Raw genomic sequence first — 17,662 nt, 5'->3', positions numbered from 1 at the left:
GCACCTCCAGTGGGGAGACCACTTGCTCCTCGCAGAGATTGGAAACTTCACAATTTTTTCTAAATCATGATGTATTGCAAAAGCTTAATGTAGAAGTACCTTGAATGGTGATGGGACAACAAAGTAGAAATTTACGATATCATCTCTATATCAACATGTGCAGATCTAACTTTACTACCTTGTGCTGGATTCTGCATTGACACAATCCACGGACTAGTTTTCTTGGTTGCTGACTCATGGGATGCGGTTGATGGATGGGTCAAGCAATTATATTAGTTTACACGATCTATGCTCGAGGCAAGAACGAGGTTTTGGCTGGCATCATAACAGGTTGATTATTACCAAATACGCAAAAATGTATTATTGATATTATCTTGATGTCTATATTATGCCTATTCACAGTTGATTGAGTATTCATTTCTCTAGATTGAAACGCACAATTTTGGGGTGCTTTCCATTGCTTAATACATGTTTTCTCTAGTCACCTTTCAAGAAAAAAGAAAAGGAAAGGATTTAATATTTCTTCTAGTGCCACTTTTCCAAGGTTCCAATGATATTTTCAAGTCGAGCATCATTGATTGTTTTGAAGTTGCTAAAGATTATTCTTCTTGGTGTTCAGCCTTAACTCTGGCAACTTCAAAACTATTAGCCTCAATGATTCTAGCGATTCCGAAGTTGCCAGAGTTAAAGATTATTCTTCTTGTTGTTCCAACCTTATTTTCAAGTCAAGCATCAACCTCAATGATTCTAGCAATTCCGAAAGAAATTCTAATGCAGTTTGAGATGGAATAAAAAAGTGACATTATCAACAAAGAGCCTGATGATCCAATCAAAATGGTTTGGCAAGAAATTGACATAAGAATTAGGAGTTAGATGATTTAGAAAATGATTCAGAGTGTGAAAAAAATTATTATTACCAACATAAAAAAAACACCCATGAATCTTCCCAACATCAATATGGAGGTCGAAACGTATTAAAAAAAAAAAACAAAAATATTGAAACAAGAATATCTATCAGGACTTTTGGAAGGGAGGATGAAATTTGGGGTCTTTTGGGGGAAAATCAAGAAAGGCTGGAAATCACTGGAAGCAGTGAATTTGCAGAAGAAAAATCCAATGAACTATGGTTGAAGCTCATGGGTGAAATTCAAGCAAGTCAAATTGAAATAGAAGACCAATTGCAAGAAGAAGAAGAAAAGACATACGGTGAAGGAGAAGAAGAATAGATAAATGAAACAAATTCATGAAACAATAAAGATGAATGTGCAACAACCGATGGCTAAGGTGAATCAAACCCATTGTTAAATATAGTTACAGGAGTCAATGAGGGGAAGAATAAATCGACCAAATCTTTTGTGCTATCGCATGTAATGAGGAGGATAAAAACATGTTTGTAAGGAAAGGTTGTGCGATTATTTTCAACCCATTACTTTTGCAACCCGGACCAAAGATTTTAAGGCTCCCATGCGAATTCACCAATGTTATAGAGGAAGAAAATAACGAAGAAACGTGTGTTGTTGCGTGCAAAGACAGAGAAGTTGAGAAAGAAGAAATTAGAACCTCTAATCTCACCAAGGCGATGAAGTCTTTTTGCCCAAACCCCACACAACTTGATCTCTAGCCAGTTCCTTTCATTATGGCTCCACGACCTGTACAACCTGACCAAACATTGGCTATCTTCATTTTTTTAACTTAATCCAACCAAGCTCAATTGAAATAAAGTGTTCTTCCTTAAAAAAAAAAAAAAAAAACACACTAAAGCATTCATGCCTCAAAGTTTGGAACTTCATCCCAATTGTTCCCCTTTTTTATGCTAATTATGTAATTTCCTTGACTACTATTACTAGTTTTAGCGTGTGAAGGGTCAGAATTGAAGGGTTACATGAAAAAACAAACAACAAGCAAGTCTATAAAGAAACACATGCAAAATGGGGGAATAAATAGCTTCAACTTTCATGCTAGCTCTAGAATGGTGAGATCATTTGACAGAAGTCTATCACAACATAGTATTCTTTTCTTATGCTATCGATTCTTTTCCATTTTTTAGATTCCACATACTATCAAACCAGAAGTTCAGTTTGTTAAGCTGTCTATCAAACAATTTGTTCGACCTGGAAAGAAAGTGAAAGATGATCTTGCTGTTCAGATAACATCATTTGAGAGCAAGCTAACTGATACTGAGACTGAGTTACTTCTCAAGTATTTTCATCCTTGTGAAGATGCATGGAGGCCGTCCCTTATTGCCTTCCCCCACTTCCAGACTTTTCCCTCGAGAGCCCATGGAGTAATGCATTCATGTAGAACAATGGTTCTAATTGATACAATGCAACACTTGCAAAGACTGCATTTTTCTAGAGAACCCGAATCATTCTCTGTTCAGGTCTGTTTTCAAGTTCTCTTCTACCTTTTTTCTCCTTAAAAGACATTACCTAGTAATTGGGCTTATCATACAGCGTGGTTGGATTCAGGAGAAATCATGCATTAGAGAACTATTTGAAGCAGGCCAGGTCGAAAAATGTAGCAGCAAAAGAGGTAAATGTGTAATTGGTACATTATAAATCGTGTATTTATAATATTTTTCAATGTTTGCATAAGGGATGTAGGACAGTCTTGATTTCTTTTTGCTTCCAGGACCTACATTGGAAATAGTTGTTTTTTTAAAACAAGAAACTAAAATTTTCATTTATGCAATGAAAAGTGTTAAGTTATGAGTTTTTTCCCTTTTTACATTCTTTTTTATTTTTTAAAAAAATGGAAACTAAGACTTTTTATTGAAATAATGAATAAGTTTACATGAGAGGAAACAAAAATAAAAAACTTCAAACTTGCCAATGCAAGGCTAGAACCAAATTACAAAATAGAGATTAAAGCTCTGAAGAATAAACATTCCTGTTGAACAAATATGTATAGATGAATAACTGGCAAAGTGCTTGGATAGAGAATAATGTGATAGGGCTTTCACTTGAGCAATCTGAAGACGATTAGATTGAGGAAGTGGCTTGTGAAGATGCAACACTTTCAAGATACAAAAGGAGCTTACAAAAGACTAATGCTAGGAGATACAAAAAGTACTAAAAATGAAGGAAACAACTTAGAACATTGATTGAACTTAAAGGAAAACATAATTATGAAGGAGAATGAAAGCCGACCAATTGCAATAAATTTATTGAATCGAGAAACCTTCAAACTTCTTCGCTAAGATGCACCATGAGGAGGACTTTAGACAAGTTGATTCATAAATATAGTATGTGTTAATGTAATAAAAATACTAAATATTCTTATTCATTTTATACATTAGAGTGTAATATATATGGGCATACATGAGAGGCCCAGACTATAATGAAAAGACAATAAAGGACAAGAAACTAATAAACTCCTCTATTTACATATATATCCTAACACTCCCCCTCAAGCTGGTGCATATATGTTGATCTTTCCTAGCTTGTTACAAAGGTAGTCAATTCGGACTCTATTTAAGGTCTTAGTAAAAATATCTCCTAATTGATCTCCAGTCTTCACATATCCAGTAGACACCAAACCTTCTTGTATTTTCTCACGAACAAAATGACAATCAATTTCAATATGTTTAGTTCGCCCATGGAATACTGGGTTAGAAGCAATATGAAGAGCAACTTGATTGTCACACCATAAATTGGCTGGAATGGTGATATTAAAGCCTAACTCAAATAATAGTTGATGTATCCACATTATTTCACATACTAATTGTGCCATAGCTTTGTATTCTGATTCAACATTTGATCGCGAGACTATATTATGTTTCTTACTCTACCATGAAACCAAATTGCCTCCTACAAAAATGCGCTAGTCAGAAGTTGATCTTCTGTCTTCTTTTGATCCTGCCCAATCAACATCTGAGAAATACTCAACTTTCATATGACCATGGTCTTTATATATGATTCCTTGTCGAGGTGTAACCTTCAAATAACATAGAATCTGTTGTACTGCAGCCTAATGATCCACTGTGGGTGAAGTCATAAATTGTCTCATAATGCTTACTGAATAAGCTATGTCTGGTCGTGTTATTGTAAGATAATTCAACTTTCCAACCAATCTTCTTTATCATTCAAGATCTTCAAATGGTTCTCTGTCTTTTGTAAATTGACGATTAGGCATCATTGGAGTACTACATAGTTTGGCACCCAATTTCCCGATCTCAGATAACAAATCAAGCACATATTTTCTCTGTGACATAAAGATACCTTTTTTGCTTCTCATGACTTCAATACCCAAGAAGTACTTCAAAATTCCCAAGGCTTTAGTATGAAATTGACCTTGGAGAAAGGTTTTAAGAGATATCATACCTTATGTATCATTCCCAGTAATGACGATATCATCAACATATACGGTGAGTCGAATAATATCAGGTCGTCGATAGAAGATAGAACGATCTAACTTGCTTTTCTTCATTCCAAATTGCTCAAGTGCTTGACTAAATTTTCCAAACCATGCTTGTAGACTTTGTTTCAACCCGTACAACGATTTGCGAAGGCGCCACACTTTATCCTTCTCCCCCTGAGCAAGAAATCCAGGTGGTTCTTCCATATATACTTCCTCTCGAAGATCACCATGGAGAAAGGCATTTTTAATGTCAAGTTGATGCAGAGGCCAACCGTGAGATGCTGTAGTGGAAATAAATAATCTGACAGAAGTTAATTTAGCAACAGGAGAAAAAGTATCAAAATAATCAATTCCATATGTTTGAACATAGCCTTTGGCAACCAAGCGCCCTTTTAACCGAGCAACTTAGCCATCAGGGTTGACCTTAGTTGCAATTACCTATTTGCATCCAGTTGCCTTTTTTGCAGGAAGAAATACTAAATCTTAAGTACCATTATCATTGTAAAACTCTTAGGTTTCCGCATTCCGAAACTTTCAATCACCTGACTAAATTCAGTCCTAAGCTTTAAAATGGGTTTCTTGTGCAATTTTCCTGAAACTAAATCCCAAGTACAATTGTCATCTAAGGCAGTCATCTCCTCCACCATTGCAACACACCAACCAGGATGAGACAAAGTTTTCATCAACAGTTTTAGGGATGGATAAAGACTCTAAGGATGCAATGAATGAACATGTAGAAGATAACAAATAAATGAAACAAAAGAGGAAATAGGATGAGCATAATTACGTTTACCTTTACGAAGAGCAATAGGAAGACCATCACTCGTTTTTGGATCTAGCGACGAAGATGACTCTGGTACAAGGCATGGAACTGAAGAAGACAAAGAAGCCTTTGGTAAAGGGCATGGAACTGAAGGAGGTTGTCGTCGATTATAGACCTTAACGATGGGTGGAAGACTAGAGGTAGTCATACGTAGAGGAAGGGGAAACAATTGTGTAGACAAGGAAATCATTCTCTAACTCCTTATGCTCCTCCTGACTCTTATTCGAAGAGAAAGAAGGTGAGGAAAAGAATGAGGAATGTTAAAAGAAACGTCTGAAACAAGATATTTATTTAGACTAGGACAAAAGGGGTATCGGAGGGCAGAGAGAGAACTTACCTCTAAATAAACCCACCCTTCCACAGAACCCTAGATGTAACACAAACATGTTCTAAATTCTCAAACCATAAAGTTCACAAAAAAAACCCTAATTTTCTAGAGCTTTGATACTATGTAAAACTGTTAGTTTTGAGAGTATCAGGATATTTTATTCCATTCACTAAAGATATGTATATATACAAGTGTACAAGAGTGACCAAAGAAGGAAAGCATAGAAAAGGCTATAAAAAGAAAATGTAACAAAGATATTTATAATAACAAAAAATCCCTAATATTAGAACTATAACGATCATCTAAGGCATTTATCTCCTTTATCATGGCATTGCGGCAACCAGGATGGGACAAAGCTTCATGAATAGTTTTGGGGATTGAGATAGAATCGAGAGATGCAACAAAAGAGCATTTGAAGATGACACGTGTTAATAAGAGACAAAAGAACAAATAGGGATGACGAAGAATCTCTTGCAATAGGACAATCATCCAAAGATTGTCGTTAAGAGTAGACTTTTTTAAAAATAGGTGGACAAGGATGGACAAATGTCAAAGGAGATGGATTAAGATTGGGTGTGGGAGTCTAGATGGCATATATAAAGAGATCATCATCCTCCCCCTGACTCGTACTAGGTAAAGATGGAGTTTGGGGCTGGTCCTCAAAGAAGGTAATGTCACAAGATACAGGATATCTATTCAAACTAGGACAATATCATCTATATCCTTTTGAACACGGGAATAGCCTATGAAAATGCACTTCAAAGATTTTGGGTCTAATTTGGTCAAATTAGGACGAACGTCCTGAACAAAACAAGTACAACTAAATATTTTCGGCTCAGGAGGAAAATAATGGCCTTGTAGGCCTATGAAAATGCACTTCAAAGATTTTGGGTCTAAAGTTGCATTTTCACAAAAACTCATTGTTCCACCTATTTTCCAAAACCTTATAAAGCTTCAAAACCTTTTTATTTAACTCAATGACATTTGGGGTCCTTCAAAAATTGAGTCATAGTGGAAAAAGATGGTTTGTTACTTTTATTGATGATTGTACTTGTTTATCTTGGGTTTATTTAATGCCAAAAAAAAAAAAAAAACTGATGTGAGAGACATTTTAAAACATTTTTACAATATGATCAGAACCCAATTTCATACCAAAATTTGCATTTTACACCCTGACAATGGAATTGAATACTTTACTGAGTTTTTTGATGAATTTTTGAAAGACAAAGGTCATCAGTCTACATGTAGGGATACTCCTCAACAAAATGGGATTGTTTGAAAGAAAAAATAGGCATTTACTTGAAGTGACACGTGCTAGAATGTTTTCCATGTATTTTCCAAAATATCTATCGTGGGAAGTAATTCTCATAACTACCAGTCTAATAAATTGAATGCCTAGTAAGATCTTGAATTTTAGAACTCCCATCAATTGCCTTAAAATTGTTTTGCCAGCATCACGCATATATTCTGAATTACTCCTCAAAGTTTTTAGGTGTACTACTTATGTTCACATACCTAGTCACTTTCAGTCCAAACTTGATCATAGGGCTATTAAATGCATTTTTTTGGGTTACTCATCAAGTCAAAAAGGTTATAAATGTTTTGATACTTTGACAAAAAAGCTTTTTGTGAGTATGTATGTGTCTTTTTTAGAAAATCAATCCTATTTTTCTCAAAATTCTCTTCAGGGGTAGAAACCAAATCTGGAAGAAAATTTCTCAGGTGTGTGTATTCCTCTTTCCGATTCTTGATCCTTCGTCAAAGTAGTAGAGATAATGGATTTCATGGATAATGGGGTGTGTTAAAGATTTGAGATTTTCGATATTCATTAATTGAAGACCAAGAGGAAGAATTTTTGTTACAAGGGGAATCGGGCAAGGTATTGTCGCCATTTCTTTTTCTTCTTGTTAGTGAGGTCTTAAGTGCGTTGATTGCGAATCTTCATAGCAAAGGATTGTTTGAAGGGTTCATAGTGGGGAAGGATAAAATTCATTTTTCTATCCTTCAGTTTGTCAATGATAGCTTACTCTTTTATAAGTATGATGATTCTATGCTTGAGAATTTGAGAAAATCTATTGAACTATTGGTATGGTGCTCGGTCAAAAGGTAAATTGGGAAAAATCTGCTTTATGTGAAATTAATGTGGATAAAGCTAAACTGCTGTCAGTTCTCTCTCGTCTAAATTGCAAGGCTATACATTTTCCATTTATATACCTTGGGTTACCCTTGGGAGGGTATCCTAAAAAGGTATCGTTCTGGCAGCCGACTATTGATAAAATTCATGGAAAACTGGAGAAATGAAAGAGGTACAACCTTTCACGGGGAGTTGAGCCACTCTATGCAAGTTCATTCTTTCTAATCTCCCTACTTATTACTTGTCTTCTTTCTTAATGCCTACCAAGGGGATTTCTATTTTGGAGCGCATTATGAGGACTTTCTTCTGGGAAGGGAATAAAGGGCGCAAGCCAAATCATTTGGTGAAATGGAACCTTGTCATCTTTTCTCAAGAAGATGGGGGCATTGGCTTTGGTGGTCTCAAAGCTAGAAATGTAGCTCTATTAGCCCACTGGGAATGGAGATACTTTAATGAAGAAAATTCACTTTGGTGTCAGGTAGTTAGAAGCCTGCATGGGAAGAGCAAATATGATTGGCATACAGCCAGAAAAGACAGCCTTAGTTTACAAAGTCCATGGTTAAATGTGGATTCTTTGGCTAAGTTGGAGCCTGGTAATGGGAGTAGGATTGGTTTTTGGCTACACCCGTGGATTGATTTGGTGCCATTAAAGTTGTGTTTTCCTGCATTGTTTAGAATTACTCTAAATCCTAATGGATCAGTTTTAGATCATTGGGATGAATCATCTTCTTCTTGGTTATCTTTTTCTATTGTTTATTTAAGGAGGAAGAGATCATTGATTTTCAGAATCTCCATGGGATGATTTCAAGAAAAACAGTTTATGAGGATATGGATAGGCATGTATGGTCTTTAGAAGCAAATGGATCTTCTTGGTTAAATCCCTTTTGAAATATTTTTTCACAGCATCTCCATTGAAAAAAAAGTTGGGCAAAGCTCTTTAGAAGTCTGTTAGTCGAGAAGAGTTAATATTCTTGTTTGGATTATGCTTGTCTGTCATTTTATTGTTTCTTTGGTTATGGCAACAAAAGCTTCCAACTCACTGCTTGTCTCCCTCAATTTTGCCCCTTTGCTTTGGCGGGAATTGAAGATTACAACACATTTCTCTTTGATTGTCATTTCTCTAAGCATTGTTGGGAGTACTGTATTTCACATTTTAAACTTAAGATGGGTTTTTTGCAATATTTTCCATGAAAATGTTTCGTAGGTGTTGGTAGGGCTGGTCTTGAAATCTAGCCACGTTTTATTTGGTCTAATGCTGTTAAAGCATTGTTAGCTGAAAATTTGGTTTGAGAGAAATTGGTGTCTTCCATGATAAGTCTGCAGCTTGGAGGGATTGCTTCAAAATTGCTTGTTGTAGAACTCTTAGGTTTGAGAAGAATCAGAATGCTCTATTCATTCACCAAAGATATGAATATATACAAGTGTACAAAGCATAGAAAAGAGAAAATATTCACAAAAGGAAAATATCACAAAATATTTACAAGAATGGAAAATCCTAATATAGAATTATAACACTCCCCCTCAAATTGGAGCATATATGTTAATCATGCCCAACTGTACATAGATAATCTATACGTCTTCCATCCAATGCTTTCGTGAAGATATCTCCTAATTGTTCTCCAGTCTTCACATATCCTGTAGATACCAACCCTTGTTGAATTTTCTCACATACAAAATGGCAATCAACTTCAATATGTTTAGTCCTTTCATGAAATACTGGATTAGACGCCATATGAAGTGCTGCTCTTGATTATCACACCACAACTTTGTCGGTGTGGTGATTTCAAATCCCAACTCAACAAGAAGTTCATATATCCAAATCAATTCACATACAGATTGTGCTATTGCTCGTATATTCTGATTCTGCACTTGAACGTGACACCACATATTGCTTCTTACTCTTCCAAGAAATCAAATTACACCAACAAAAAACACAATACCCTGAGGTTGATCTTGTCTTCTTTAGATCCTGCCTAATCAACGTCTAAAAAACATTCAATATTAGTATGACCATAATCCTTATATAATAAACCACGCCCGGGAGCAGCCTTCAAATAACAAAGAATGCTGTTCCAATGCAGCCCAATGATCAACTGTAGGGCATGACATGTATTGACTCACAATACTTACTAAATAGGCTATGTTGGGTCGAGTCACTGTAAGGTAATTAAGTTTTCCTACTCTCCTTAATCTTTAGTATTGATTTTAGCAATTCTCCATCTTTTGTGAGCTGTAAGTTGGGCATCATTGGGGTACTACATGGCTTAGCCCTTAGCTTTCCTGTTTCAGTCAACAAGCAAGTACATATTTTCTCTGTGATACTAGAATCCCTTTCTTGCTTTTATTACCTCAATTCCTAAGAAGTATTTCAACATGCCTAAATCTTTTGTATGGAATTGACTATGAAGAAAGGTCTTTAAAGACTGGATACGTGAAATATCATCACCAGTAATCACAATATCATCCACATACAACTAACAAGATGACACCACCCTCAGATCTCTTAAAAAGACTGAATGATCTGACCTACTCTTCCGCATTCCAAAGCTTTCAATCACCTGACTAAATTACCAAACCAAGCTCGTGGGCTCTGCTTTAATCCATACAAGGATTTACGAAGGCAACATACCGTTCCATTCCCCCCTGAGCAACAAACCCTAGTGGTTGCTCCATATACACCTCTTCTTGAAGATCACCATAAAGAAATGCATTTTAATATAAGCTGATGTAAAGGCCAATGATGATTGAAGCTAATGAAATAAACAACCTTACAGATGCCATTTTTGCTACAGGAGAAAAAGTATCAGCATAGTCAACGCCATAAGTTTATGCGTAGCCTTTCGCTACGAGGTGCGCTTTTAACACGAGCAACAGAACCATCAGGATTGACTTTAACTGCAAACACCCATTTGCAACCGATAGCCTTCTTTCTTGTAGGGAGAGATACTAAATCCCAAGTACATTATCATCTAAGGCAGTCATCTCCTCCACCATTGCGGCACACACACCAGGATGAGACAAAGCCTCATGAACAGTTTTCGGGATGGATACAGACTCTAAGAATGCAATGAATGAACATGTGGAAGGTGACAAATAGTTACATGAAACAAAAGAGAAAATAGGATGAGCACAAGTACGTTTACCTTTACGAAGAGCAATAGGAAGATCATCAATCGTTTCTGGATCCAATGACGAAGAAGACTCTATTATAGGGCATGGAACTGGAGGAGGTTGTCGTTGAGTATAGACCTTAACGATGGGAGGAGGAGATGAATCAGGAAAAGTAGAGGTAGCCACAGGAAGAGGATCGGAAGGAGAAATAACTATGTAGACAAGGAAATCATCTTTCTAATCCTTATGCTCCCCTGACTCTTATTTGAAGAGAAAGACGGTGATGAAAAAAATGGGGTATGTTCAAAAAACGTGATATCAGGAGAGACTAAATATTTATTAAGACTAGGACAATACACCGATACCCTTTTGGACACGGGAATAACCAAGGAAAATACATTTTAAGGACTTTGTGATCCAGTTGGTATGTTGAGGCCGAACATCCCGAACAAAACAGGTACAACCAAGTATTCTGGGTTGAATGGAAACTAAATGTTGCTTAGGGCATAAAGTACGAAAAGGTATCTCACCCTTAAGAATGGAAGAGGGCATGCGATTGATTAAGAAACAAGCTGTGGAAATAGCATTAGCCCAAAAAGATTTTGAACATGCATCTAAAACATCAAAGCTCTGGCTGTCTCAAGGAATGACGATTCTTTTGTTTTGCACACCCATTTAGAGATGGGGTATCAACACAAGAAGAATTGATGAAGAATGCCATGGGCATCTAAATAAGACTTGAGTGTATGAGAAAATATTTCCTTAGCATTATCACTCCGTAGGATTTTAAGAATACCACTAAACTGAGTTTGAATTTCGGCATGGAAGTTACGAAAATGTGAAAGTAACTCAGAACAACTTTTCATTAGATATAACTACGTAACACGAGAATAGTCATCGACAAATGTAACAAAATACCTAAACCCTCCTTTGGACTCAACATGATAGGGACCCCAAACATCAGAATGGACCAATTCAAAAGGAGCACTAGCTCGTTTATTGACTCGAGGATACGAACTCAAACGATGAAATTTAACAAATTGACATGACTCACAATTGAAAGAAGACAAATGTTGAAGTTGTGACGAAGACTCATTCAACACAGAGATAGACGGATGACCCAAACGACAATGCTCTCAAAAGGAGACAACACGCTAGAGCATGTGATGGCCGTAGGTGTTTGTGGTTCAAAGATGTAAAGACCTCCAACTTCCCGCCCTTTACCAATAGTCTGTTTCGTCGTAAGATCCTGAAATAAGTAATAACCAGGAAAAAAGGAGACACAACAATGAAGATCACGAGTGAGTTTACTGACCGAAATCAAATTAAACGAGAAATTTGGTAAATTTAAAACTGATAAAAGAAATTGATTCAGTGAGATGGACGGTTCCTGATCTTAAAACAAGAGTGGAGGTTCCATCAGCTATAGTGACATTAGGTGAAGAGGTAGATGTACAAAGGGTAGAGAATAAACTGGATTATCTGACATATGGTCTGTAGCGCCAGAGTCAATGACCCATTTTGACGTGGAGGAAAGAAGGCATTTAGAAATGTTACCTGTCTCTGCGATGGTTTAATGGAGTAGAAGATGATGCCCTCAAATGACTCTTGATACTGCTGAAATTTAGCAAACTCCCCTACAGAAATCGTAATTGACTGTCAAGATTATCAGAAATAGAGGTGACATGTGCAGAGGGTGATGGCATCCTCTGACCCTTATTCAGCAATCTTCTGCATTCACAGTTTCGCATGCCAAGTTTTATGACATAAATAGCAAACAACACCTCCTGGATTTGATCTCCATGAATAGTAGTTGGATCCATTCAACTTGTGTTCAGTTACTTTTGACACCATAGGAACTATCTCAGACATTACTGGTTTCTTATCAGCCATTACCTCAAAAAAGTAGACACCGGACAGCAAAGAATCAAACCCTAATTTACCGAAGAGATGTCTATACAAGCAATGAGTATATCATATATATCCCAAACAAACACACCACCAAGAAAGCCAACAATACTGAGGAAACCTCACTGAAGACGGACGAAAAAATGGCGGTGCACGCTCCTACACGCACCGGCGCGTGGACGGACAGCAGGCTGGAACAGCGGCGCGTGAGCCTCACGTGCTGGTCAGATGACAACCGAACTTGTGGGGTTTTGTAGATCGGCGGTGGGCTTCTCTTTGGAATGGGCATGTCGAAAAAACAGCTTTTTTTTTTTTAGGCGACGGACGGTGGCGCGCGACTAACGACGGCGAACGAACAGAAGACGGCGATTGTGAGTAAACTCGCCTCTCCACAAAAGCCTAAACGTATCACAAATGGGTTCTAAATTCTCAAACCCTAAGGTTCACAAAAACCCTAAGTTTATTTAGAGAGCTTTGATACCACGTAAAACTCTTAGGTTTGAGAAAGAATCAGAATGCTTTATCATTCACCAAAGATATGAATACATACAAGTGTACAAAGCATAGAAAAGGAAAATATCACAAAATATTTACAAGAATGGAAAATCCTAATATAGAATTATAACACTTGTCTTAATTTTTTGGTGCTGTCTTTTGGGGCTGTCTTTCTAAGAGATCTTCAGATTTTTCCAACCAAGACATTTGCTTGAATTGAAGAGCCTTTATTTGTTCTAATTAATTACGTCTGGCTTGTATTCTTGGCCTTTATAGACTATTACTATTATTTTTGTTCTGTTTGCTTTGTTTGATGTATTTGGATATGAGAAGGGTGTTGGATGTCAACCTAGTTGAGATGTTTAGGTGCACCTCTTGATCCCTGGTTGCTGATTTTTGGTCTTCGTCTTTCGTATCTAAGTATTGTACTTTGAGCAATAGTTTCATTTCATTAAATTAATGAAGAGGCTTGTTTCCATTTAAAAAAAGAGCTTGGTTTGGGCGTTTTGAAATAGTTGTGTCAAATTATGGATTTTTTCAGAGTCAAGCAGATCATACGTTCTTTTATAAACACTTGGAGAATAATAAATTGATTGTTCATGTAGATGATATTATTCTCGCTGGTGATGATGATGTAGGTTTAACTGATCTCAAGAAAAAATTGGCATGTGAATTTCAAATTAAGGACCTGGGAACATTGAAATATTTCCTAGAATGGGATTTGCAAGATCAAAGAAAGGGATATTTGTTAATCAAAGAAAGTATGTCCTTGCAGGCTTACTTGGTCGTACGGTCGCAAAAACTCCTATTGAACCTAATCTAAAACTACTAGTAGCAAAACAAAAGAAATAAAGGACAACGAACGGTATCAGAGACGTATTGGTAGATTAATTTATCTTTCTCATACACGTCTTGATATTGAGTATGTTGTGAGCATGGTTAGTCAGTTTATGCATGCTCTTGGGCCGACTGTACAAAATTTTGAAATTTTTGAAAGCGTCTCCTAGAAAAGGTATTCTATTCCAAAGGAATAATCACTTTGAAATGGAAGTCTACACTGATGTAGATTGGGCAAGAAGTGCAATAGATAGAAGATCCATCTTTGGTTATTGTTCCTTCGTCGGAGGAAATTTGGTTACATGGAGAAGTAAAAAACAGAATTTGGTGGCCAGAAGTAGTGCTGAAGTAGAGTTTTAGAGCCTTAGCTCATCCTAATGTGCAAATGAGGAGGAAAATCCAAACAATAGGATCCTAAGTGGAAAAAGGTAGTACATGAGGAAATAAAGCTTTTGAAAGTAACGGAACGTGGATTTTCATAACACTTCCTTGGGAAAGAAACCCGTGGGTTGCAAATGGATTTTCACAATTAAATACAAGTCAGATGGCAGCATTGAAAGATTCAAAGCAAGACTTGTGACTAAAGGCTTCACACAATCACATGGTATTGATTATGAGGAGACTTTTGCTCCCGTTGCTAAATTAAACACGGTTCTTGTCTTCTTATCTTTAGTTGTAATTCAAGATTGGCTTCTTCATCAACTTGATGTTAAAAATGCCTTTATGAATGGTGATCTCGAAGAAGTTTATATGCAGGTTCCTCCTGGAATGGAAAATGAGTAAACATATGAACAATCCAAATGAACATCACCTTAGGGCCATTAACAGGATTTTAAGATACTTGAAAAGTACTCCAGATCATGGGCTATTGTTTAAAATGTCACAAAATAGAATGATGAAACTTTATACTGATGCTAGTTGGGCTGGAGAGTTAACTCATCGAAGATGTACATTTGGATATTGCTCTTATGGTTGGGGCAACTTAGTCACTTGGAGAAGCAAAAAACAATCAGCTGTAGCCAGAAGCAGTGCGGAGGCTGAATATGGATCTCTAGCTTTGGGAATTTGTGAAGGAATGTGGATTTAGAAACTTTTGGAAGAACTAAGGATTGAAACTCAAAGTTCATTCAAACCATCATGGATTGGCCTAGTGGTAAAAAGGAGACATGGTCTCAATATATGGTTAATAGGTCAATGGTTCAATCCTAGGAATTAATCTTCTACCTAGGAATTAATTTCCTATAAGTTAAGAACATAGTGGAAATAAACTATGTTCCATCCCGCCATCAAATTGCTGACATTCTCACCAAAGCTTTATCAAAGAGAAAGTTTGATGAATTCATTTCTATAAACAATCTAGCTTGAGGGTGAGGGTAGATTCGTGTATAAAATAGTTGCCTTAGTTGTTATTTTAATTATTCTTTTTATGCTCTTTCCTTTTATATTTAGTCCCATAGATAGGATATCTCTTGTAATATATTTGTTGGTTGTAACTTGGACCTAGTTTGGTTTTGTTCTTGCAATAGCTTCTGCTTCTGCTTTTGTTTTTGTTTCTAGTTCCAAGTTATTATTGGAACCTTGTCCTTGATAATGTTTGTTTTTGGTCTTGGCTAGTTCTTTCATATATTGGACATGATGAGAGTGCTAAGGAGCATTGGCTTTAGCTTTCTTTGTATTATTAATACACTTTGTACTGACTCATTTCATTATCTCAATGAAGAGGCTTGTTTCCTTTTTCAAGAAAAAAAAAGGGAGGATTTCTCATTTACCTGTTCAAAAGTACCTTTAATAAAAGTGGCCTTTGAGCCAGGGATTACCAAAGGAAGAATGGTGGACTAATGAAGAAGGATGATGCTTCCTTGAGGAATTGTCCACTGTAGGAACCATGAAATGAAACGAACACATTTTTTTTTCTAAGAAATCTGGACTAACATCACGATTAACCAGTAAATCAGCTGAAGCATTTTTTTCCGAGAGAAGTGAAGAGGAAAAGGTTGAATGAGGGACTTACATGATTCTAAATTCTTATTAGAATCATCAATGACAGGGTGCTGAAAAAGAAGAGACTCTTCCAATTCCATCTGGGATGACACAATCTCAATTCTTGAACTTGAAGCCTCATTAACTTGAGGAGGAAATTACTGTGTGAACTAGCTGTTTGAGGTTCCCCCTGGTAAACTTCCCTTTTTTCAAACAATTTGTAAGAGGATCAGCTATGGAACTGAAATTTTTAATGAATTTACGGTAAAAAGAAGGCAAAGTTAAAAATGATTGGAGGGCACGAATGAATTGTGGGGTAGGCCAATCCAAACTTGCATCAACTTATTTAGGATGCACTGCTATTCCTTTAGAGCTAATAAAAAATCCTAGGAAAGAAATTTCTGCACATAAGAATACACACTTCTTGCTGATTCAAATACACACTTCTTGTTGTTGATGTACAACTTTTTATCATTGAGAACAGAAAAAACTTTGATGAAAATGGCCTAAATGTTCACTTTTGGACTTTCTGTAAACAAGAATGTCCCCTCTCTCATCTCACCTCTTACTTCTCCGTTCATCTCCAACCATAGTCTCAGCTGTCCGACACCCAGTTTTCTGTCCAGTTCTCTTGCCATTGGGATCCTTTGCCTCTCGTCGATTATTCTCAGTCTTCACCCAATCTTTCAGAAGTTTTCATAATGGAACTTACGAGCTGCAAAGTGAAAAACCATTTGTTTTGTGTTTGGAAAGAAGATTCTGGATTTTTTGTTGAAGATTTGAGGAGTTCAAAAGTATTCTTTTCGCCAAGACTGTTAAGCTGGTTTGTTGATAATTTGAATCTTTTGTTGTCCTCTTTCAATTCACAAATTCTTCTCAAGGAAATCTAGAGTCGACCATGGGATTTGTCTTGCCCAGTTCTGTTCTTCAGTTGATTGGGTTTTTAAATGTGCAATTTGGCCATCATCGGGTGGAAGAAAGAATATTCATATTCCAGCAGTTCGTGGATTGGAAGGCTCACAGTTGTTCAAAGACACAATCAGTTCATGTATTCTTTCTTCTCTTTCCTCTAGTTCAGCACGGAGATTCATGGCAACCATAATCATCCTGTAAAACTCTTACGTTTGAGAAAGAATCAGAATACTCTATTCATTCACCAAAGATATGAATATATACAAGTGTACAAAGCATAGAAAAGGATTTTTGTTTTCTTGCATGCAAACCGAGGCTTCCTAATTCTTCATTTATAACCATTTGCCCCACTAAACCCTAATTCCCCTTCTCTTTTCCTTAATTAATTATTATCTCTTCCCCCCCTTGATATATATAGATACATACATACATATATATTCCAAAATCCCCTAACCATTTGCCATGTAATTTCAAACCCAAAAATAAAAGGGAACAAGACGGATTTTACCTTACGATCTTTGGGGCGTCACAGACCTTAATGATGGGTGGAAGAGTAGAGGTAGCCACAAGTAGAGATGAATCAGAAAGAGGATCGGAAGGAGAAATAATTGTGTAGACAAGGAAATCATCCTCTAATTCCTTATGCTCCCCGACTCTTATTCGAAGAGAAAGACGGTGATGAAAAAAATGGGGTATGTTCAAAAAATGTGATATCAGGAGAGACGAAATATTTATTTAGACTAGGACAATAACACCGATACCCTTTTTGGACACG

The 17,662-nt window shown here is 36.6% G+C and overlaps 1 protein-coding gene across 9 annotated transcripts in view; it reads left to right on the top strand.

Moving 5' to 3' along the window:
* Positions 1–17,662, top strand: part of LOC120075323 (DEAD-box ATP-dependent RNA helicase FANCM) — a 77,669-nt gene that overhangs the window by 43,893 nt on the left and 16,114 nt on the right. For 7 of the 9 annotated variants that reach the window (XM_039028611.1, XM_039028610.1, XM_039028607.1 and 4 more), the window contains 3 exons: positions 1,845–1,972; positions 2,048–2,380; positions 2,454–2,532. In XM_039028611.1, the coding sequence (XP_038884539.1) occupies positions 1,845–1,972; positions 2,048–2,380; positions 2,454–2,532 (540 nt within the window). The remainder of the gene's footprint in view (positions 1–1,844; positions 1,973–2,047; positions 2,381–2,453; positions 2,533–17,662) is intronic. The other 2 variants (XM_039028609.1, XM_039028608.1) reach the window with 2 other exon arrangements.

Source organism: Benincasa hispida, chromosome 4 (assembly GCF_009727055.1).
Source record: "Benincasa hispida cultivar B227 chromosome 4, ASM972705v1, whole genome shotgun sequence".
Classification (NCBI taxonomy): domain Eukaryota; kingdom Viridiplantae; phylum Streptophyta; class Magnoliopsida; order Cucurbitales; family Cucurbitaceae; genus Benincasa; species Benincasa hispida.
Note: the sequence above shows the minus strand (reverse complement) of the source record. Positions and strands in the feature narration are given on the sequence as shown.